The sequence below is a fragment of the Lepisosteus platostomus genome, chromosome 14 (genome assembly GCF_059453375.1).
Source record: "Lepisosteus platostomus isolate fLepPlt1 chromosome 14, fLepPlt1.hap1, whole genome shotgun sequence".
Taxonomy (NCBI): Eukaryota; Metazoa; Chordata; class Actinopteri; order Semionotiformes; family Lepisosteidae; genus Lepisosteus; species Lepisosteus platostomus.
The window spans coordinates 29,925,523-29,948,769 of NC_142624.1; the positions used below are offsets into that span (position 1 = coordinate 29,925,523).

At 36.0% G+C, this 23,247-nt stretch overlaps 1 protein-coding gene across 4 annotated transcripts in view; it reads right to left on the reverse strand.

Annotated features, from left to right (window-relative positions):
* galnt13 (polypeptide N-acetylgalactosaminyltransferase 13) overlaps nucleotides 1-23,247 on the reverse strand; it is a 57,751-nt gene that overhangs the window by 17,140 nt on the left and 17,364 nt on the right. For all 4 annotated transcript variants that reach the window (XM_088605554.1, XM_088605553.1, XM_088605550.1 and 1 more), the window contains exons 3-10: nucleotides 20,379-20,547; nucleotides 18,865-19,031; nucleotides 18,297-18,504; nucleotides 16,511-16,681; nucleotides 14,574-14,691; nucleotides 13,893-14,073; nucleotides 5,491-5,630; nucleotides 2,434-2,532 (exon numbers count right to left, since the gene is read on the reverse strand). In XM_088605554.1, coding sequence (XP_088461680.1) covers nucleotides 2,434-2,532; nucleotides 5,491-5,630; nucleotides 13,893-14,073; nucleotides 14,574-14,691; nucleotides 16,511-16,681; nucleotides 18,297-18,504; nucleotides 18,865-19,031; nucleotides 20,379-20,547 — 1,253 coding nt within the window. The remainder of the gene's footprint in view (nucleotides 1-2,433; nucleotides 2,533-5,490; nucleotides 5,631-13,892; nucleotides 14,074-14,573; nucleotides 14,692-16,510; nucleotides 16,682-18,296; nucleotides 18,505-18,864; nucleotides 19,032-20,378; nucleotides 20,548-23,247) is intronic.

Below are 23,247 nucleotides of genomic sequence, written 5' to 3' on the forward strand. Positions count from 1 at the left end.
GGTTGAGCATTTTAGAATACAGAGGAACTGTGGTTACCAGGGAAAGAAGTAGTTCCAGCCCCAATTACCCTTGTCTTCCTTTCCAAAACAGGGCCTTCCAGTACCAGAGATAGCCACACTAGCCCTCGTGTGTTTCCCAGCCAAATATCTCTCAGGGAAACGGTGACCATTACAATACTCTTTACGCATTTATTTATGACACAATATAATTTTGAACATTTTTTTAACATTAGTATTGTTATATGCATTCACATACGCACTTAAACATGTCAGAGCTGACTAAGAACTAAGAACAGCATTACTGAGACTTTTTTGTCATTGTTTAAATCCCATTCCTTTCAGTATCTACTGTATATCACCCAACTCGGCACTTGGAGAGCCCAAATCCCAAATCTTTAGATTTCTAAATTTAAAATCTAAAGAATTTATTTACAATTGGAGGTGATATATTCAATTAGGTAACTTAGAAATGATTTGAAGCAGAAATATCCAGCCCTCAACTTCCTTAGTTACTTATTCAATTGACCAACAACTTACAATTGACTAGTGTTGGTCCTGGAATCAGTCCATTAATGAGGTCAAGGAATCATGGGGTCAGCTTTGACCCAAGCCTTAAATATTTGAAGGCCACATTCACACATTGAAAAGGTGTCATTGTTTCATCTTCATAACATTGGTCTCACCTCTCTTTCACATCTCTTTCAATCTGGTGCACAAAAGCTAAAGCATGATTGTATCCTTCCTAGGATTGATAATTGAAATGCAGTGCTTGCTGCAATATTGCAGTGCTTACTGAAACCTGTTGCAGCATGTTCAGAACTCAGCTGCTGGGATCTTAAGTAAAACTAAAATGCATGAGCACATTATCACCTTTTCTAGCTTTCTTGCACTGACACCCTGTGGATTTTGGAATAAAATTCAAAATACTGATGTTCTAAGGGCCTGAACAGTTTATCGCCTGGCTCCGTTAGGGAACTGTTAACTCCCTGTACACCTACACATTGTCTGTGCTCTAACCTTCTGTCAGTTCCACGAATTGGGTTCTGAACATTAAGGCGATGCTTTCTGTTGTGCTGCTCCAAAGCTGTGGAATGATCTCTCAGCTCATATCAAATCTTGTCTCAAAATTCACTTGTTTAAACTATGTGTCATATAGTCTCAGACATCTCATTTACAGTATGTCTTCAGTAGCCATTATGTCTCTTTAATTTACTGTGTATTATTATTAAATAATAATAGATTAGTGTTGACTGGATGACATATCCTGTGGTTCCTGAATCAAGTGCTGCCCCTTAATCTATACATTTGACGATTGGAAATAAGCAATGGAAACAAAATCAAATGTTAGAAGAAGTTCTGAATAGAAGAGCTACACTTTAAGAGGGAAACAATACAATTGACATTAAATTAAAACAAATTTAATTTAATCGTTTAACAATTAAAAAGAAATAGATTAAATTTGACATGAGGCGCACTACTACAAAGAGAAAAGGGGTCATTACAAATACTCTACATATTAAATTGCACTTCATTTCATATCTGATTAGTTCTGGTGATGATTCATATGGAACAGATTCATTTCTCTTCTAGAATAAAAGGTTTATCTGGCAAGGTCACAGCAAAAGAAACCAATATTACAGGACTTCCTGGTGATTAATGTTTAAGATACAAGAATACAAAACACTTATTCATGCAAGAAACGATACAACAAAGAAACACATTTTTTATTGCCATGTATTTTTAAGACGACAAATAATACTGTGACGATTCTTTTCATATTTTATATTTCAGTTGTTAAAAACCTTTGAGAATGTTACACTTTAAAAAATGGAAAAAATTTCATATCAATAAAACTTCAAATGGGCTTTTAAGGTCAGTTTGAAGGGTTGAATCTTTTTTGTGTCTGACAGGATGAATTACAATTTGTCGCCAATCCAGATTTGGGTTTTTGCTAAAAGAAAATAAATTGAGTAACTGCTCATAGTAGACACTGATATGTATCATGGTTTGAACTCAGTACTTCATTAAATTTAAATGCCATGTGTGTTTGTCTTTGTCACCTAATCTTAAAAGTTTACTATCTGACCAGCAATAGAAGGATTCTATATATCTCCTTTAAATCTCCTTTTGTCATCGAGGGAGTGCCAGTCATAAAGTAGAAATTTAGCCATTTATTTCAGATAATGTAATTTTTGATTATGTCATACTGAACAACAACATGTAATGGTGTGCTTCCTGTAGTTACAAAACCTAAATAAATTATGAATATAAATTAATTACATTATTACACTGCTGACAAAACAACGTTATGATGTCTCAGGGATTAGAAGCATACCAGCAATCTGAAATCCAATGCTGTAGTTAATCTTGTGAAGTCGGACACATACGTACGTATTGCAACATATAAGACTTTAAAGGTAATTATATTCTTACCTGATTTCCACCCATTCCATGGCAGTTAAAAAAGCCTACTTTTTCATTTTCCTTTCTTCCCATGTTGTCCAAGCACTGGTTAGTTTCAACATTCCTGATCTACACAGAAGACAAAGTGATGAAGGTTGCTTCATTTAAAAGATTGGGATTGCACAGATTTTCATCTTCTCTCTACATCTCTGTTTTTACAGGTTGTTAACAATTTACCTTACAAATGACCTAAATAAACCTGGTATCTTTCAAGTAATTGCTGGATGAGATCCATGGATCAATTAACCTGCCAAACGGGCTAGATAAACCAGATGACCTCCTCTCCTTTGCAACCTTTTTATGTTCCTAAAAATAACAACATACTGTATTTTCAGCTAGCCAGGCATTTATAAAAATTTACTGGCATATTAAAAAAAATATCACATTAAAACAGTACACTGTGGGGCATTGATATTTAAGCAATAAGGCACGAGAGGCCGTGTTATATAGTGAATATAGTCACATTTAACAGGCGTTGTTAGGCCCTCCGCGATGATCATTTTCATTCTAAGAATGAAAATGATTTAAACTACGCAACACTATCACTCATCGAGAGCACAAAAAATCACACGGATCCTCTACAGCACAACAAAGACAGCAGAAGAAGATACATGTATCAAATACCTGAGAATCCAAGCTTTCTTATCTATGCTAAGTAGTCTTTAAAAGTCTATGCGATTTATTTGATTGGCCATTATTTATCGGTCAGCGCACTATTTATTTATCACACAGTAAAAAGTCAAAATTCCATCCGTGGTGTGCGTATATCAAAGAATATAGCACGGCTTCAGCCAATCAGATTTCAGGACCGGAACTATCCGTTTTATAATTGTTCATTATATGAATGAGACCATGGAAAACACATTCCACTGACAGTGATAACATGCACCAGAAGATGCCAGTAGGCATGTTGTCAATTACAGTTTAGAATCTAGTAAAAACCTGCAATGTTCTCTCCCTCTGTTGTACACAGTCGTTCCCAATCCATGGGAATGTGTTCTCTGCAGTTCTCTGTGTACATGAACCAAACTTTATTGCTTCACTGTTTTCATAATGCAGATGCTTGAAAAGACCGACTAACTTTATAATGACAGTGGTGGCTATATTCTGGAGCAAGTGAAATGCTTCCTGACACTAGCTTGTACCACTGGGTCAAGATGGCTACTGAAAATGGAAAACAATGGTAAAGCGAAAGAGAGATGAAATAGTATCTCAGATGAAAGTCCCAGGCTATTCATTCATTTTAGAAGTTTTGTCAAATTAAAATTAATGAGAAAAGACATCACAATTTATAGGAATCATATATTTATTATTCAGTGTTAACTCGCCTTGCTGAGGAAATGACAGTCTGGCCATAAGGTCAGGGCTGCCAAATCCCCCTCACTGGTGAGGAATGAACAAGGGAGGCTGCTGCATTGGTGAAGATGGGGTAAAGATGCATAAGCTCAGCTGGTATGATATTTATTACGTAAATGTAAAATAAGATCTCTTCTCAAAATTCTCTTTAAAAACATTATTAATCAAGAAACTTTCTGAGACAAAGAGTTTTGTTCGACAAAAAAACTTCATTCATTTTAAACAGATTGTAAAATCGAATGGAAACATCAGCCTGTTTTTTTCCAAGAACATAAATTGTTAAATATAACTTCAAACATCCATTACACTGTCTTAAATGTTCTATGGTTTGTGAATGTATATGCAGTTCATTACAGATCTGGAGATACTGCACCAGAATGAAATGTTGGTAGCCAATGTTGAATATCTTGCTCTGTTGCTTTCTTCCAATAATCTATCATCTTTTCCTATATAATGTATTCTGCTGCATGCCTCTGACATTGACAACCTCTGTACAATTTGAAGACATGACAGTAAGAGCCTAAATGCACATTCTGGCTGGTCATGCATACAGTATATTCCATAATGTTGCCATTTCACAAAAGAACAGTATTAGAAATATCAATTTATCATTCACAAAATAGTGTTTAGGAAATGTGCTTAATTCCCCTTTTAGCAGAGGTAAATTAGTTAATGTTCACAATTCTGAACTTTTTTTATCATAGCTCTATAGTAAACATTAGAGGTACACGTGACAGGAGAAAAATGAAATTAGACAAGACACACAAAAAGAGCCTAGAAAAAAAATTACTTTTTTGTTTTTAGTGTTAAACCATTATTAAAAAGAAAGCTAATATAAAAGTATCTTGGTGCAACACCCTCTTAAAAGTCACCATAACCCACAGCCTACTATTCATTATTATTAAGGTGACTGACACAGTCCAAGGAATGGTTTTCTATCAATTGACTTTCTATAACAATATCAACCTTTCCAATTTTCCTAAGTTTTCAACTGAATCGTTTCATAATGGTGCACATTTAATGAGAAACAATATTTAGCTGTGCAAATTAGTATGTAAATCAGAAACACCGGCAGGGTGAGAAATTCTTGCATGTTTCATGGATTCGTGTTTAATTACTTTTTAAATTAATGAACCATTTAAATCAGATTGTAATATACTTTTTAAACTCAGGAAAGCACTATGTTTTATCACCATCTTATTATGCCATTATCATCCTTTTCATAATTGAATAATATAAAAATTAATGAATATGGCTTTGAAAGAAGCATGGCTTTTACTCAGAGGTTATTCATTTGTGCACTGAATAGCCTCCACGATGAACTAAAAGTCTGTTCACTATTAAATTACTAGACCAATCTAGTGCATTTAACTGAATTTTTACACACCGTATTTCACTTAGCATTTAGCTTTGTACTGTAGTTTACTACACTAGAAGCTCCTTGGTTAATTTTCTAAATCTCGCAACATATGCATTTGCCATTTAATGCAGTCAATATATAAGTTAGTTCTAAAAAATGCAAGTGCTTACCCATGAGCTACAGCATCAGCTATAACATTATATTTGATATGTTTTTGTCATGTAATGCTTATTTTCGCATTAAGCATCCAAGACCCTGAATTGGTGAAAACTGCAAGCACAATGAACACTAGTAATTTAAAGACATCATACTTCACCAAGTGAGTGGTATCTTCTTGGGATCTGCGAGTCTGGATACACGTTTTCGAGATACCACGAAAAAGGTTTACACTTCAGGGCTTCCCTTAGTGCCTTGCGAGGGGACACATCTCCATATTCCACCTTGACTACACCTGTGAAAAAAGCATTGCAAATATTTTAAATGTTATATCAACTTTGTTTTACAACTATGAATATAAATATTTTACATACAAACATGACTCTGTGAGTTATACACATGTGGAAGGCTTCCTAAAATAAGAAGAAATTAAAACTAATTCTGTAAACAGATTCAAACTCAGAAAAACATCATACGTGGAATTTTATATACTGTTCTGCATAACAGGAAACAGGACAAATATCATTCGTTAGAACATAAGCATCCACAGCACTTCATTTATTGTTACAATATTCAATTTTAATACAGTATATATTGATAGATCAATAAAGTATTTTATGTGAATATAGATTTATATTTTATTTACATTTATTTATATTAGAAATTAAAAGACTCCTGTGATGCATAATTCATGGCACCAGATAATGTAAAACAAGCATAACACTGAAATATTCAGTCTATGGTGCAAGACTCTCTGTATGAATAATGTATCATGTTGACTTCCATTTGAACATCAAAAACCTATTAAGGTATCATGCATAGTCCAGAGTGAAAATCACAGAGAATTCAATGAGTGTGGCATGCAGCCCACAGTAGGCCACATGTAATGGATAAATACATTTTATTGGACTACATCTGACAACAATACTCAACAGAATCGATGCTGCTGCGCACCTGATGTTTTTAATGCAACAGTAAAAAAAACTGCAGATACCTGAACTGCACTACACATATTAACCACCAGATGGACCCTGTTGATCATCTTATTAGCTCTTCCTTGAGCAAACCTCCATTGTTTGCTTGATTTGCCCAGCTTTAAAAAAATAACTGCATTTGTGTATGAAACAAAAAGGTCCTATGTTTATCTTCTTTTGTTTAACAATGTCCCCTCAATTTGCATATTGCCTTGATAGTGCTGCAACGTTACTTTATACATCAGAAAATGTTGAATAAAAAATCTTAAATAAATATCACTAAGTCATACCCTGGGGTTACTTATAGAAGAGGAATGGTTTCAGATAACAGACAAGCACTTGTAATCTGGTATGGATAAAACTCATTAAATATAATTGTGAAAGTCTTTCATGTTACAGTCAATATAATCATCTCCGCAAACAAGAATGCATTTCCCGATGTACAGTATTACTCCAAAGAACCGTAAGCTGTAATGCCATGAAGCAAAAACTGAAATGTTTTGCCTCTTTCAAATGATGAATTCTTCATTCCTGTAAGTTCTTGGCAGCTTCATTCATCCATTTTCTAATCAATTCCTCTCATTACAAGACGAGCCCAAACCAATCCCTGTAAGCAACGGGATCAAGACGGGATACGCCCTGGCAGGGAAGCCAGTCCATTGCAGGGCACTTACAGAGACGAACATGAACACGCCTTTCTAAGAAACCACTTAAATTTTCTCAGAAACCACTTGTTACGTCCCGGTGTGTGGTCTTTGTGTTTTTGTTGTTATGTTCCACACTTCTGACCGTTGATTGTTCTCCCTTCCCCATTGGCCCACCATTACTCCACAGTTCCGTATGACATCATCATCAATCAGCCTCTCAGCCAATCAGAGTGCATCTTATTCAGTATATAAAATGGAGGTTTTCAGGAAGGAGAGGCCTTTCTTTTTACTTCGGTCCCGCTTGGTTTTGCTTTGCTTCATTTCGCTTTGGTTATCGCTTCGTTTTGCTTTTGCTTCAGCTTTGTTGGTTTGTTGTTTTGTTTTGTGTGTGTGTATTTTCGTATAGCTTCGGTTTTGTTGGTTTCTGTTCGTTTCTTTGTACTTTTGTTTGTTTGTGTTTATCCTTGTTTTGCCATTACCTTGCCCTAACGTGTTACATGTTCAACCTTTGTGTTCTTTTGTACCCTGTTCCTGTTGATTACTCTTGTTTTCCCTTATTTGTATTCCTAGTTCACTTGTGTTTTTGTGTGAACTTTTGTGTATAAGGTTAGTTTAGGTTGTTGGGTACATTCTACACACTTAGTTGATTTTTTATTAGTAACACTAGTTTAGTACGGGTGAGTGCCGTTTGTCTTGTATGGTTTTGGGTAGTCAGTGGAGGTTAGCTAGGGTGTTGAGGACGCCGAAGACTGTGTGTTTCGGATTTTCTTTTGTAGTCAGGTTAGCTTTTTCTCACTGTCCTAGCCAGCTCCATTTTGTTTGTTATTTTCTTTTCTATGGCACCACTCTAGTTCCTTACCTTTATCACACTTCCTAGTCCCTCACCAGAACCAACCTGCTTCCAAAAAAATTATCCTAAATGTTACTATCCTTAACCCCTAGACACTTGGGGTCGTAACACCACTTAAACTACCAGTTGGTTCTTGGCCTGTGGGAGGAAACTGGAACACAGGGAGGAAACCCACACAAACACAGGGAGAGCATACAAAATTCCCCACAGATAGCTCTCCAGGTCCAGAACTGAACCCAGAGCCCCAGCGCAGCAAGCCAGCAATACTAATCACTGTGCCACCATGCCACCGCCTGCCAGCTCTTTCACTGCTTTTATTTTCATGTCAATAACATACAGTATGCCTGCTTGTCATCATTTCTCAACATATGCACAAAGAGGGATGAGCATTTCGTTAACTGTGGGGATTTGAGAGGGAAAAGGCTAAAGATCACTGTCACGCCCTCTGCAGCCAGAGGGCGCTCCTTCTCTGTCCTGTCCCTAGTTTCAAGTCTGCTGTCCTTCCTGTCCCTCTCTTTCCTTTGGGCTATATATTTCCGGGTCTTGCACTCTGTCCTCGCTCAGCATTGACGTTCGGATGTCCTGAGACCCGCCTAGCACCAGGGCGCCCCACCTCCGCTCCCTGAGGGCATAGGTTTCTATACGTCATTCCTGAACTCTTTGCACTATGAGCCCGGGCCATTTTCCCGTCTCGCCGCTACGCATATGGGTCTTTTTCCGCTCTCCTGCTCCCCAAGGTTAGTCCCTTTGGACGTCCATGACAGAATGCTGAGCCACCTACTGACCCCGCGAGCGGCGCTTTTTTTTGTCTTGCTGCAGTTTTTTTTTTTTTCGTTCTCTGGGCTGTTTTTTTTTTCAGTTCCTCTATTCTAATCACTGGATATCACTCCGATCTTCCGTGCCTGTGAGCGAGTCCTGCACCTGGCTTTCCTCGGGTAGATCACTCCGATATCAGTGATTGAATGTTGAGCTGGCTTGCCTATTCTTATTACTGGATATCACTCCGAGCTTCTGTGTCTGGAGCGGGTTCTCTTGCCTGGCTCTTCCTGGTCTGGCTCTCTCCGATATCAGTGATAGAATGGTAAGCTTTCTGCCGTTCTTCCATGCCTTTCGCTGGATATCACTTCGCTGTGTCTGTGAGCGGGCTTCGGTCTGGCTTTCCTCAGGTTGTCCACTCCGATATCAGCGTTAGTATGTGAACGTGCCCATTTGCCATTCCTCCATTCTTTTCGCTGGATATCACTCCGGGCATCTGTGTCTGTGAGCGGACTTCGGTCTGGCTTTCCTCAGGTTGTCCACTCCGATATCAGCGTTAGAATGTGAACGTGCCCATTGCCCAGTCTGCGGTATTTTTCCCCGGGGTTTTTGTGGTTTTTTGCCTATTGTTTTGATTTTTTTTTCTTCCTGGTTTCCCCTCCTTTTTGGTCCTCCCTGCTCTCTGTGTCTCGGAACTTTGGTTCCTACCTGTTTTTGGTTCCTATCTGTTTTGTGTGGTTTGACTCCCTGGTCTTTCCCAGGTTTTTGTCTGTTGTGTTTGTGCTTGTGTACTTTTTTTGTTTTTAGTCTCCGGAGCTCTACTCTACCCCCCCTTCCTCCACCCAATAAAGGTTTATACCCCGGAGGAAGGGGTAGCTCTCAGCCGTGGATTCCCGGAGGTTTCCTTTCAGTTAAATGAGGTTTTTCCTCCCCCCAGTGCTGTGCAGCTTATTTATTTGTATGGGCGTCGAGAGCCGCCCATGAAGGGGGGGGGAACTGTCACGCCCTCTGCAGCCAGAAGGCGCTCCTTCTCTGTCCTGTCCCTAGTTTCCAGTCTGCTGTCCTTCCTGTCCCTCTCTTTCCCTTGGGCTATATATTTCAGGGTCTTGCACTCTGTCCTCACTCAGCATTGACGTTCGGATGTCCTGAGACCCGCCTAGCACCAGGGCGCCCCACGTCCGCTCCCTGAGGGCATAGGTTTCTATACGCCATTCCTGAACTCTTTGCACTATGAGCCCGGGCCTTTTTCCCGTCTCGCCGCTACGCACATGGGTCTTTTTCCGCTCTCCTGCTCCCCACGGTTAGTCCCTTTGGACGTCCGTGACAATCACTGCATGATGCACATGTGTTATCCCTGGTACACAATCACATTTTAATGCATAAAGCACAAGGAAAACAGCAAATGCAAAAATGCTCATAATAACAGCAAAATATCTTCTTTAATTGACTATTTCCCTTTTCTCTTATTTCACGTTCCTGTCACTGATATTTGTTTTAAATTTACATGGCATTCAGCCAGTAGAAATTTCATTTTTTTGCAATTCAATAAAGATTGCTCACTTGCCTCAATTAATTTAGTCTTTTGTCAACAGTACGAATCTGACTTTGAGTTCTCAGAATGAAACAGATACTGACCAAATACTTAGCATGAGAAAAAGGAAAAAAAAACAGCAATCTGATCAAAGAAATGTGACTAAGTTCTGTCAAATGAAATTGTGAAATAATGGGCCTATGTATTTACTAACTTAACATAAAATGTGCATCTTATGCCAGGAAATTATGGTGTAATAATTCCAAAGAAATAGTTTCAAAATAACCTCTTAAGTTCTTTCTCTGTATTTGTTCCGAGTTCTGTTCTATTATAATTTAATTAATTCTAATCACTTTGAAATGGGACTTCCCATAAAGGTCTTAGGAAATATGTATGTACATTTGTTTGAATATACATATAATATTGTACACTGTAATATGAAATAAAAAATACTAAATCTTATAGTTATTCTAATTTATTCTAAGTATGTATGTTCATCTTAAGCTTGCTGTTTTTAACTTAGTAGGCCTATTTCTTGTTCTCAAGATTTGTTTGGACTAGTTTAGCTGCAAAGGTCCTGGCGTACATTTAAGGGTTGGATTCTTTCACACAATTACAGTTGCTGTCAGCATCTTTTGTAAGAGAACAAAATCTTATCAACTATGCTCTTTTGCTTTAACACTCTGGCACCGAAAGACTGTATGATTACACTTGTGTCTTATCAGTGGATTCATAACAGAAATTACTCGTAGCAATATGGCGATTTCACAAGTGACACCAATCTTACGGATGAATTTTATGACATTTTGCTGCCAAGCACAGACTGAAAACATGAACACAACAAACAAAAATAATCAGTACTCAGCTTCCATGTTGTTTCAAGGATACCCAAATTCTCAGTGAGACCAGCATGTGACTAAGATAATTAGAGCTGCTTAAAGAAAACCAAATCACTTAAAAAATCTAAAAGGCACATGCAATGTAGCTCATATAGTATAGGTCAAGTAACAAAGAAATAAGTCAAAATAGATCAAGTAACAAGGAAAGTCAAAAAGAAAGCACATCATACTTCACACAGAACACAGTTTACTATTAATGTACAAAAAGTATAATAATACTGTAGCACTTCACTCTTTTCCATTACAGCCTTTTTAAAAATCCCATTTCTTCTTTTTATCTGTCTGTTAAACATTATCTAAGCTTTCCTTAAAGTAATCCTTCTAAGTTGTAGGAGATGTTATTATAAGTACTGTAAACAAGTGGTACATATACTGTATATTGGTATTCAAAGTTTTGCAGCTTCAAGTTGAATGGTTACATGAAAGCCTGCAATGAGAATGTGCAAATATGCTTCTGAAAAAATTAACAGTCAATGGCCAAGTTTGGAGAACAGGGAAATACTTCCATTTTTTTCCCTCTCTTTACTTGAACACTCCCGTATACTGATGATAAATCATCCTTAGAGCAGTCCAGAAATCCACAGAAATATAGTAGAAGCATTCAGCCATTACCAATGTGAATTTGAACTGAGGATATGAGCTGATATGAGACTACGGCCCATTTATGTGTGACTAATGCCCACTTATGCGTGGGTATCAACCACTTACACGAGACTATTGGCACCTGAGTGAATTTGAAGGGCAAGAGGACAGCTATAAAATGCCACTTTTCTGCTGTCCAATTCTTCACTTTGTTCAAATTGCCCTCTTATATGATACCTTGAATAAATTTTAAAATGTGACTCCAGAACATGCTTGACTGGACACTGTTGCATAGCCTTCTTTAGGGTTGCAAGTACTTGAGAAGGCAGCACATTCCAAGAGTATATTTTAAAAAACAATGTCTTATTCCTTATTTACAAAGTACTGAAAACATACAATTGAGAAACATTGTATGAATTTTAAAATACATTCCAGCTATACCATTCGTTTTTGTGATGAAATTATGATGAAAACTTTTTACCTACACAACATCTCTGTAGGACCAGCTTACACTTGGTTGCAGACACTTCTTGTACAGTACATTGACAGACAAAAACAAGTGCACATTTAATAGACAATGGTGAAGAAAGGGAAAAGGTAAGAATAAAAACAGAAGTAAAACTCCAGGAAAGAGGCGAAAAGGAAAATTGGGGGACGATGCATTTCTTTTAACTTTCTAGTGGCATGTCACCATTTCACTCTTTGTTTCATTTTTTAAAATAGACTTTTCAATTTGAAGTTTGAGTACCACTTGGTCTGCATACAGATTGCATTGTCAGAATTGAATAATATAATACAGGTGCTTAACCCATATCTGGTATTTGTAAACATTACTAATTAACCTGTATTAGAGTTTTTCATAAGGAGCTATTTTGCCAAGATGTAAAAACCACTCATCAAAAGAAGGTTCACATTTGTAGTCCCTCACTATCAGTTTTCTTCCAAATTAAAGCAGTCAGGATCCAGCAGGCATCCTGGGTGGAGACCTGAAGTAGGGAATAAATCTCCTAGAACATAACATTCTAACCAACATTCCTGAATTTCTGGGCCACCTCCACAGAGCATGTTCTGTACTTGCACAGCTATCAGCATTGTGACATTGAAGGCCAACATTTAGCCATTTATTTATAAATTCCCTTTAAGTAACTGTAAATGCTTCTTCTCACCTTAATTAACCATGGCTAGGTGTGCGTTTTCAGCATTCCTCCTACAGGCTGAGCAGTTATAAGAGGTAATAAGCTGGTGTTGACACAAGATCTTGGTTGCCTAGGTAATTAACCTGTAGAAGTTAACTGTATACAGCTGAGGGTAGAATTCAGTTTGGAGACAAAGGAGCAGAGATAACACTGATCTACTGGTATACAGATATAGGAAGGAACAGGGGCACAGAGGGAACAGCACAGATATGGAGCTATTATGTCAGGATTGACAGGGAATAGATTGAGAGAGAACAGATGAAATGAAGAACTGACAGAGGTAAAAAAGGGAAATCTGTAACATAGGCAAGAAGGCTGGTTCGACAGACGTTGGGTGAATCAGAAGATATAGTTCCAGTATAAACAAATTCCAGTCCCTTATCTTTTTGTCCTTCCTCTTTTGTTCCACACCTGTCATACAGATGACAGTTCCTTTTTTCCTTGTTTTGCTCCTTTTCTTGTTTTTGTCTCCTATGTCTGACACCTTGTGTAATACCTTATTCAAATAATCAACTCCAGTCCTGAAGAGCTGAGGAGTACTCAGATTATGGTCCCAAATGATCTCTAATACCTAATTTTACAGCATCCTGACTAAATTCTACTATGATCTTGTGCAAATTGGACTTCTTAAAGTACAGGGTTCCTTAACCTAAAAAAAATGAACTGGGGCTCTGCAGAATCAGGGTTATCTACAAATACCTGTAACTCTATTTCTCCCAAAGTCACTAAAGTCACTTATCTCCTTATTTTTGTATTTAACACCATAATTTATCAACTCTATTGCTGCAGTAACCAAGTTCTTACAAAACACTTAAAAAATGCATTTCAGTAGATTCAAAATAATACAGAAAAATTATTCCAGGTTCAGGCTACAGATCAGAAAGCACTGTATAGAGCTTTCTCACGTTTTTTAAGAGCTTCTCAAAATCAACACATTTAGGATCATCTCAAATTGGCACTTTCAGTGAAGATGACAATCCATCATAGAGATCTGCATTGTTACTTTTTTTGCAATCTTTACATGTGAAAAATCCTGAAGCAAAATTAACTGATTTTTGTTTAATGTATAATATACCCTTAATTACATTTTGCAGCTAGATGGAGGCAAATTTGTAAGTGTACCTGGTGATATGATGTAGAAAAAATCTTTAAATTCATCCATCCAGACTTCCGCAAGCCTTCTGTTGTTTTTGTTGATGACTTGGCCAGTGCCTCCAGGGAAACTGTATGGGGTTGCTTTGCGGAATACATGTCCCACATGTGAACAAGTAACAATTTCCAAAGATCCTCCACACTGCCAAATCTAGAGAAAAGATACCAATTACAGTATATTCAAAAATTAATCTCATGAACAGAAACTGTGAAACATTAATGGAATATCCCAAGTCAATTATTTCATTTAGCCTTAAAGAATTTCCAGACACAATATTTAAATAAAGCTATTTAGTGGACTCTCTGAGAATAAATTTAAAAAGATAACAATCAAACAAAAAGAAGAAAGGGTATAGGACATTCGTGTACTGTAATTCTGATGAGAAGCTGAAATTTATTTTTAAGTTTTTAATCAAAATTTGCCATGTGTTTCTATATCATGACAAGCCTTCGAAATTACTTAAACAGACTTGGTAAACCAAAATCTTTACTTCTGGTATGGAAAAAATATCCCTTGGAAATGCCCATGACATTCAGGGAACAACTGAAAACTGCCTTTCTTCGAGCTAAATTTCACTGTGTTACTTTTTGAATTAATTTGTTCCAGCAGTTCTACCTTCAACGGGCATTAAAGCAATAAGCTGTAGTTACCCTGAAAGACATTTCTAAGTTCTCTCCACCCCAAATATCCATTCCTGGATCGTATGTTCCAATTTCTTCAAAATAATCTCTGTCAATTGAGAATAGCCCACCAGCCATTGTAGGGGTCCTACATGAAAGGAAATAGTAAAAGTACTTTGAAAGTCTAAAAATAAAAAAAATGCATTACACTTCATACATGCAATATAAGCTGAAACTGAATAACGCTAAAACACTAATATCAGGAAATGGTAGCCATTTATTTGAAGTTTGATTTGAATACTTTTTTTCCCATTTATTTTAATTAGTTTACATCACTTGCCAAAAAAGTTTATTCAAATCCCAGTATTAATGTCAGATTAACTTATTACAAAATATGAATCGGGCAACATAACGGTAAAAAATGCAATATACTGTATATACAGTATGTATAATACAATTTTACATCCTACACAAAGATTCAGGCATGACTTGTCAGCAAATTTAGTATGTATAATTTGGTGCTGTCGTGTTTAAAAAAGGCAGGAAATTGACACTGCAGACTACACTGGAGACTGATATAAATGTAGCATTCTTTTTCTAATGACTCATTTTAAAGGGTAAATCACTTTAATTGCAGGTAAAATAAGATTTTCATAAAACACATTTTTCATGACAGTGAAGATAAACTCAGGGATTTGTGGGGCTTTTGAAAATTTGATTTTATCAGCTACCAAATACAATTACAGTATCTGTAAAGCATTGTTATGAAGTTCATCAACACTTTCACGGTAATCTGGTCATATGGGTGCCTAGTAACCTTCCTGCTGAATAATGTACTGTATAAGAATACAATATGCTGCAAAAATGTTTAATTAGTCATCTAATTTATTTTTGTGTCATTAATTTCAGTTAATTTACATTTTAGAATACTAGTGTGTGAATAAAATCTGATACTGTAAGTAATTTTATTCACAGAGCTTATATACCAAGTCATTGTACAATAATTCATGAAAGCACTTATAGTTCACCTGTTTCTTAACAATCATAAGAATCTTTATAAAAACCTTAATAAAAAATTGAAAGCTGTTTCTGACACACTAGAAGATGCGTTCAGAGATGAACACATGCTCTTAAGATTATTTTCCTGTTTTCTGTCGATGTTCAGTGTGCACCATTCTCACCTCACCTGGAAAGGCCGCTAAGAAGATGAATTAACAATGCATTCCTGGTTGATTTATTAAGAAAACTACTATCTTATTACATTGTTAAGGAGAAAACTATTATCTTCATTCAATAACACACGTAACATACACAACAGCAAAAAAAGCAGAAAACAAAAGAACACAAAAAAACTGACTTAATGAAACCAAGAGATAAACTAAGATTATTTATTAACTGTAGATTAAAATTTTAATGAAAAGATTAAATTTAGAAAATGCTGACAGTCATGTCTTGTGTAGTGAGTTCACAGCTGTGCTGAACTTGAGATAGACCGATCACCCATTGAGTCTGGTCTAAGCCCTGAATCAACAGATTTCAGATTAAAAGATGGACTATCCTTATGCAATAAATCCCTAAAACAATCTGTAGCAGTCAGTGCATTATACATGAACAGGAGATCCTTGAAGACCACTTTACATTTTACTGGGAGAAAGAGAAATTTTTAAGTACTTTTAATGCCACATAAGCCGCAGAATTATTGATATACAGTACTGAAGCCTGTTTAGTACACCAGTAAGAAAGGCTTCAAAGACGTCTAGTCTTGATGAAAGGAATGTAAAAATACTCACAATAATATCTACAGTACACAGGAATCAACTTATTCAGTTTCATTATGGTAAATATCTTGCATCTGTCTCTGTAATCTCTGGGAATTTAAATGTGTTTAAACATCTTAACAGTTTTTCAAATAATATCGGTAGAATGGCTCATCCACATTATAAACCATGATGCCACTTGCTACTTGCCTGACTGGTAAAGTTCTGTCTCCTTTTCGTCTGTCCATTTCTCTCTGTGGAACAGGGTACCATCGAAAATTCAGCTTCCAATTGAAACCACCGTACGTCATATCAGATCCAGCCATGTATTCAAATGTGTCATCACTAATGACATCAATGATGGGACAAACTACTGTTTTCCTGTTGAATAAAATTAGAAATTCAACTAGTTTCTATTTTTCAAATGTAATTGATGAGAAAACATCCTTGTAGTTTAAAAATCCAGTTCCTCAGATGCACTGTCATAACAAATCCATTATTGTTATGATAGTTTATATAGCCACCTTGAAAAAAGTTCCAGATAAGAAGTCCAACGAAGCAGCATAATTTATTATTTTTTCAACTGTTTGACGGGTCACACAACTGTGCAAGGTGAATTGAGGCTTCTAAGCAACCGGTAAATTAATTCTGAAAAAAGGATCCATCCATGCATTTTTAGAAACCAGCTTATCCCTGGTGAGGGTGCAACAATCCTGGGTCTACCCCACAAGCATAGGGTTCATGTCAGGACTGCATCTTGGATGGCATGCCACTCCATTACAAAGCACACATGCACCAGGAAACTTTAGAAACAATCACGTCCTTGGAAGTTGTGAGGAAACCAACATACCCAGGAAAACCCCAGACGAATCAGGGCAGAATATGAAAAGTCCACACAGAGTGGACTATTCAAACTCAGGACTGAACACATGGAGTGAGAGGCAGCAATGCTCTCTACCAGCCACTACGTTGCCACCCTGAAAAATGTCTTTTATCAATCTAAAATGGCTTATATTGTTTTTCGAACAGTATAATATTGTTATACGAATATATAACAAGAATATTTTATGAATTAAGGCTACATCACAATTAATGTCCAATACCAAAAAATCAAAAAACAAAAGAACATTCTTACACCAACATTCTCAATCTTTTTTCCATCATAACTAAACCAAATACTTTGTAAACTTAAATTTCTCATAAAGCTAAACTGCTGGCACGGCAAAAACAGGAACACTTTATCATAATACTCTCAGAATAAACCATTTACAAAGGTAATAGCCCAAGAATATTTTTCATGAATTAAAAAAAAAATTATGAAAACATGTTTATGCTGAGCAGACAGATTCTATGAGTAGCTGTGATTTTGCTCTTTATAATGAGCACAAGTAGCATAAAAATGTTATACATGTGATTATTGATTTGAAAATACCATAGAATGCAAATACAGTACATCTAATACTGTAGGTCACAATATAAAACATTTGGAGAGCCGCTGAAAGGTTTAATTACCTTTAGTCAAAGAGAATGTGCAATTATAATAAATATGAATATGCTGTGATACATGTCACAAAAGGATTAGTCATTTTCTTAAGCTATGATTAAAAAAAAGTATAATAGGTAAAAAGACAGCAGCTGAGCAGGGTGAAAAATAAAAATGGAAGATTGCACTACACGCAGGAGCTCATATAAACAGGGGAAGTTAACTCGTTTAACAAAAAAATAGGTATGCACTGTATATGTATTGCTAATTTTCGTGAATATTTATGATCAAGGTGCTCATATAACAAGTGTAATATAAACGAATAAAATATAAAAAAACAGCACGCATAAAGGAATAAAATAAGTTGCAAAAAAATATTAACACTAAACCTATAGAAAGAAAGATGGAAAAAATATTCGGAACAAAAGATTTCTGGTATAAATTTTTCTTGGCCATAGGCATTCTAAAACACCTCCCGGAAGGTAGCAGTTGATAATGTATGTTATTACTCACCTGTCTTCCTTAATTCTCGCCAACAGTGGTTCCAGCCAGCCCACTGTACACTCGCAGTGGGCATCCAGGAAAGTTATGACCTGACCTCTTGTGGCTGCCGCCCCTCGGAGCCTGGCGCGAATAAGCCCTGACCTTTGCTCCATTCTCAAAATTCTTACAGGCACTTCCAAACTGTGCACATAACTTTCTAATCGCTCCTTTAAGAAATCTGCAATCAACGACAGACCACATATTTTTTATTCATTCCTAATGGATGTTCACGTTTTATAGCCAGAGTACTGAACAGATTTAGTGCACTGTTCATCCTGTATAAACAAATGATATTTCCTGTTCAAACTCAATGACACAGCCCGATAGAGTACAGAACGATACGATCAAATACTGTACATCTGTATTCTAGATATATTCGGTTATAAAAAAGAAAAAATATTTTGGCTTAATATTATCATTTTTCTAACAGAAAAAGTTTAAGTGACTTTTTAAATTTGTATTTTAGTAAAACATCAATAAGAGTAGCTGAGTTTTTCTCTGCAGCATTCCCACTACATGCAAATGAACATCTACTCACCTCTTTCACTAGCATCATCCACCAGCAGGATCTCTAACAGTAAATGTCGTGGAGATCTGTTTATCACACTGTGGACTGTTCGAAGGAGGGTGCTCCAGGCCTCATTGTGAAACACTATGACAACACTTGTGTTGGGCAAGTCATCAGGATATACCTTTGTCTTGCAGCTGCAAAACAGATAAAATACGCAACAGATACAGTACATAGACAGATAACAAGGTACTGTAGCACCTACTTCAAGGTGTGTCGGACGACACAAATTCTGAAGTATTCAGTATCTCATTTTCCAAGCATCAGGCCAATATATCATGGTATTGGCTGCTTTCCATGAAATTATGAAACTGAACTAATAACAAATAGGAAATTGAATCTTTAAAGCTGCTGTTTTTTTTTTCTCAGAGTAGCTGTGAGTGGTAAGCACTCACGCCAATGTTGTTCAGTCCTCCTGAATTATCTTTGAATCGGGAAATCATGAGGATGACAGAATGAGGACAGCAGAAAATACACACAAAAAACAAGTTATTATACTACAACTTAGAATATCCTACAGTACATTATTCAACCTTTAGTAGACCTATCATTTCATTCTCACACAAAGAATTACATAACCTGCCTATTACTTATGCTAATATTGTCACTCGTGTTCACATACCTTTATAAAATAGCTTTGATCCTAAGTATTTTCATAAGACTGAGCAACCATTTTCACTAAATTAACATAATCTGTGATGAGCAGTTGTCTTGTCAGATACAAAAAAATCACTCCAGATAATCCCATGGATAACATTCATTAGAATTACATGTATGTATGCCATACATTCCTAGCTGTGTTAAATTTTGAAACCACGCAATATCTTCCATTATGCCATGCTCAAATTGTCAACATAGAGTCCAGACATTAATCTGATTTTGTCCGTTTGTGTTTAACCAAAGTATGATATTGAACTTTGTAATGTATTTGCACATTTTGCTACATGCGTGTGTTAAAATGACTATTTCACAGTATGTTTTAACTGCAATATTGTGATACAGTTGTATTAATATGGCAATCAAAAGTTTATGTTTCCCTGAAATAAATTACTTTTGAATAGCACTGGATATATATACAGTTGTATATGATTCCTCTCAGTCAACTTCTACAATTCAAGGAAATGCATTGTTTTCAGGTTTCCCCTTAAAACCCTAAGGGGGCAGCCTGAGATCCACAGAAAATCCCTCCGTTCAATTTCTTTTTCAGTCTGGAACTACCCAAGACTGTCAGCACAGAAATACAGATGATTGATAACAAACTGCTGTAAACCATAGATGTTGCCCTGTTAACTAAAAAAGGCTGTCTCTGTGAACTAAAAGATACCAATACACAGTACAAAAAGGTCATTTTAACTTACAGAACTCTGTACTCTCTCCTTTTTAAGCAATATTATTTAAGGTCAATTGAGTATCTTGCAGTACAAGCCCAGTGAACAGTGTCTGTCGCTCTTTATCCGTCTCTGAATAGATGCAGGTAGACTTACCCTTCCAACCTCACATCTGGTAGACTTCTATTGAGTGCAATCATATCGCTGGCCATGAGGTTAAACTGGTTGATTTTAAAAAGCTCCTTCATTTTTTCTTGGTCCTCCTTGGGTATAACAACTGGTTTCCCCATTTCTCCAGGGCCCTCGTGGGTTCTTGATATGACAGCTGAAACAAAAGAAACAGTTAAGAACACAGAAAGATTATTAATCTACGCGAGATTCTTTGTCATACGAGAATGGTGTGGGTTTTGTCATGGACTCAGCACAGGATTGCATTTATTTAGGTACAGTAAATAAAAGGTAAATAAAATAAAAATCTCTCTTTACAAAAGTACAATGTTATATGTACAGTATGCTGCAGATGTCTTTTGTTAAACAAGACAGATCATTGAGCTTTTAAATTTATGACAATAAAACTGAAATTAAGAGAATACCACTATTTTAAAAAGTATCCCTCATCAAGTATTTTGGAACACAAAAACAAGGGATATGTGAAACAGCTATTGCAGAAATATATCCCAGAATGATGTGATGCATTAATTTCCTTTTATTAATTTGTCTTGTTTCTTGTGCTGATAATTGTGTTCTCCATTTGTATCTTACTTGCGCATTTTGACCACCCAACATGGCTAAATCACATTTTAAATTTTAAAATGATCACATTTTACTCTTGACATAATTCTCTTGGCAATACCGATTATAAGAAATATGGATTTTTATTGATGATGTATATCTTTTATAGCTGTTTTGAACATAAAATAAAAAATATAGAATTAACAAATGGGTAGTAAGCACAAAAATAGCTCACTGTCTCTTAGTCTCATTGTTTTTAATACTTCAAGAAAATAATAATAGTTGGAAGCCACTAACGTCCTCACTGTGTTTTTCGCACGTTCTCAAGAAGGCCTTTGTTAATCCACTTGATTAAGGTTTCTTCTGTGACTATGAGCAGAGGAACAGAGGTCTTATCTCTTTTGGCTAATTGTGTTACTTTCCTTCAAACCATGACCTTATCAAGTTACCTTTTTTCAATCTACGATACAACTTTTCCCTTTTATGCTGTCGCCACCGAAGAAAAATGACTAAATCATAATAAACTCATTCTTCAAAGTTGCAGACAATCACACACAGTTGCAATACATGTTTCCATCAAAGGTAACACATTTCTATACAAAAGCTTTCAGATGACATCAAATGTTTAAACAAATAATTTAAATGCTAACTATATACAGAATTTACTATCAAATGCTAATGCTAATATTTAGTGGATGAATAATCAAAAATCAAATTGCAGAACACTACATAGTGTTTTACAGTTCAGTATCTTTTGCTGTTAAAAAGTAGACTATCAAAAGCACATAATTTAAAACAAAACAACTATGAATCTTCATGGTATTGACTAAATTTACAATGTAAAACCTACGTTATACAGGAATTCTACCTGTTAGGAGATTATGCCTTATGTCTCTGGAGACCATTGATAGATTCCTAGCAAAATCAATTACTGAGCTACTTAGTTTCTGCACTATTTCCTGCAGACAAACAGTGGGTAAAACATTTATCAGCTTGACAACCCAGGGGAGTGTGGAAATAAAAAATGATGGTATCATCTCTACACGAGGACAATGTAACATAATTTGCGCTGGCCTGCAAGTACAGGACCAGCCTGGAAACATAAGTAAGAACTTGTGCTCCTGCATGTTAACATTGTTGTGAAAATTACTGTCAGCAATTTGTGCAACGTTGCCTATTGTACATTTGCGTAATTAATTATGCACTTTTGCTTGAGTCTTGCATTTTAAAGTGGATGGCACTGTAAATAACAACTATCTTATGTTTTATTATCATTATAAAATTAAAATAGGAACACCTTATTTTCCAGCATTTGTGACTCTGAGTTCAAGATTCTTTTTAACTGGTTTATAAAGGCAGTTCCCCAGAGTAGCCTATAATAATTCCACACAAATATGACTATTTCATTATACAGTAACTCTGAAAGCTTAAACAGAAGACTAGAGCAGACTCTATACATACTGTATGTAGAGGCACAGACATACTGAAACACTTTACTGAATGCTGGCATGGATCATACACTAAATTCACCTCCAATATTTACAAGGATTATACCAATTTTAATTTTAATTTTGTTGCAATCACCACATTAATAACTTGCCATAAATCATAATGTTATTGTGATTTATAAAGGGTGTCTAACCTAAAGAAAAAGATATTTGAGCAATGTTATACAGCTAGAGAGAGATGTGATGTATTTCAAAACAACCCCATTTTCAAATTTGAAAAGTGAAAAAGTGCAAAAAAGGAGAACTGGAAAAACTGTAATTTAAAGCAATACAAACAATGCAGTGATACTTCTTCACTAAATGTACACAATATGTTTTCCAAATACTGTATGTCTGGGATTTGCATAAATATATCAAACCTTGTTTCATACTGTTTTTTTCTGCATTTACAGTATGAAGCATATACCTGTAGCACTATTGTTTGTGAAAATATACAGTATATACAGTACAGTGTGTCAATGCATCTTATTACATTTCTGGGCTTTTGGACTGTAGATCAAATGTTTGTAAAACCCAGGTTGCATTGCTCTGAATTACAGTATGTTTCTTGTACTCACGGATCTCAATCTCTTTACAGCACATTTGCATCTTTCATTATTTCAGCACAAGTGTAGCCACTAATGTTATCTCTACTACAGTTATAGCCAGTTTCACTGGAAAGTGTCATTGGGTATAGATAATGGTTTTTAAGCTATGCTCCTCAAAGTCATGGTAAATTAACCTACATCTGACAACTGTTTTCCACGGGTAAAGCAGACGCAATTATTACAATTGAATTCATATTG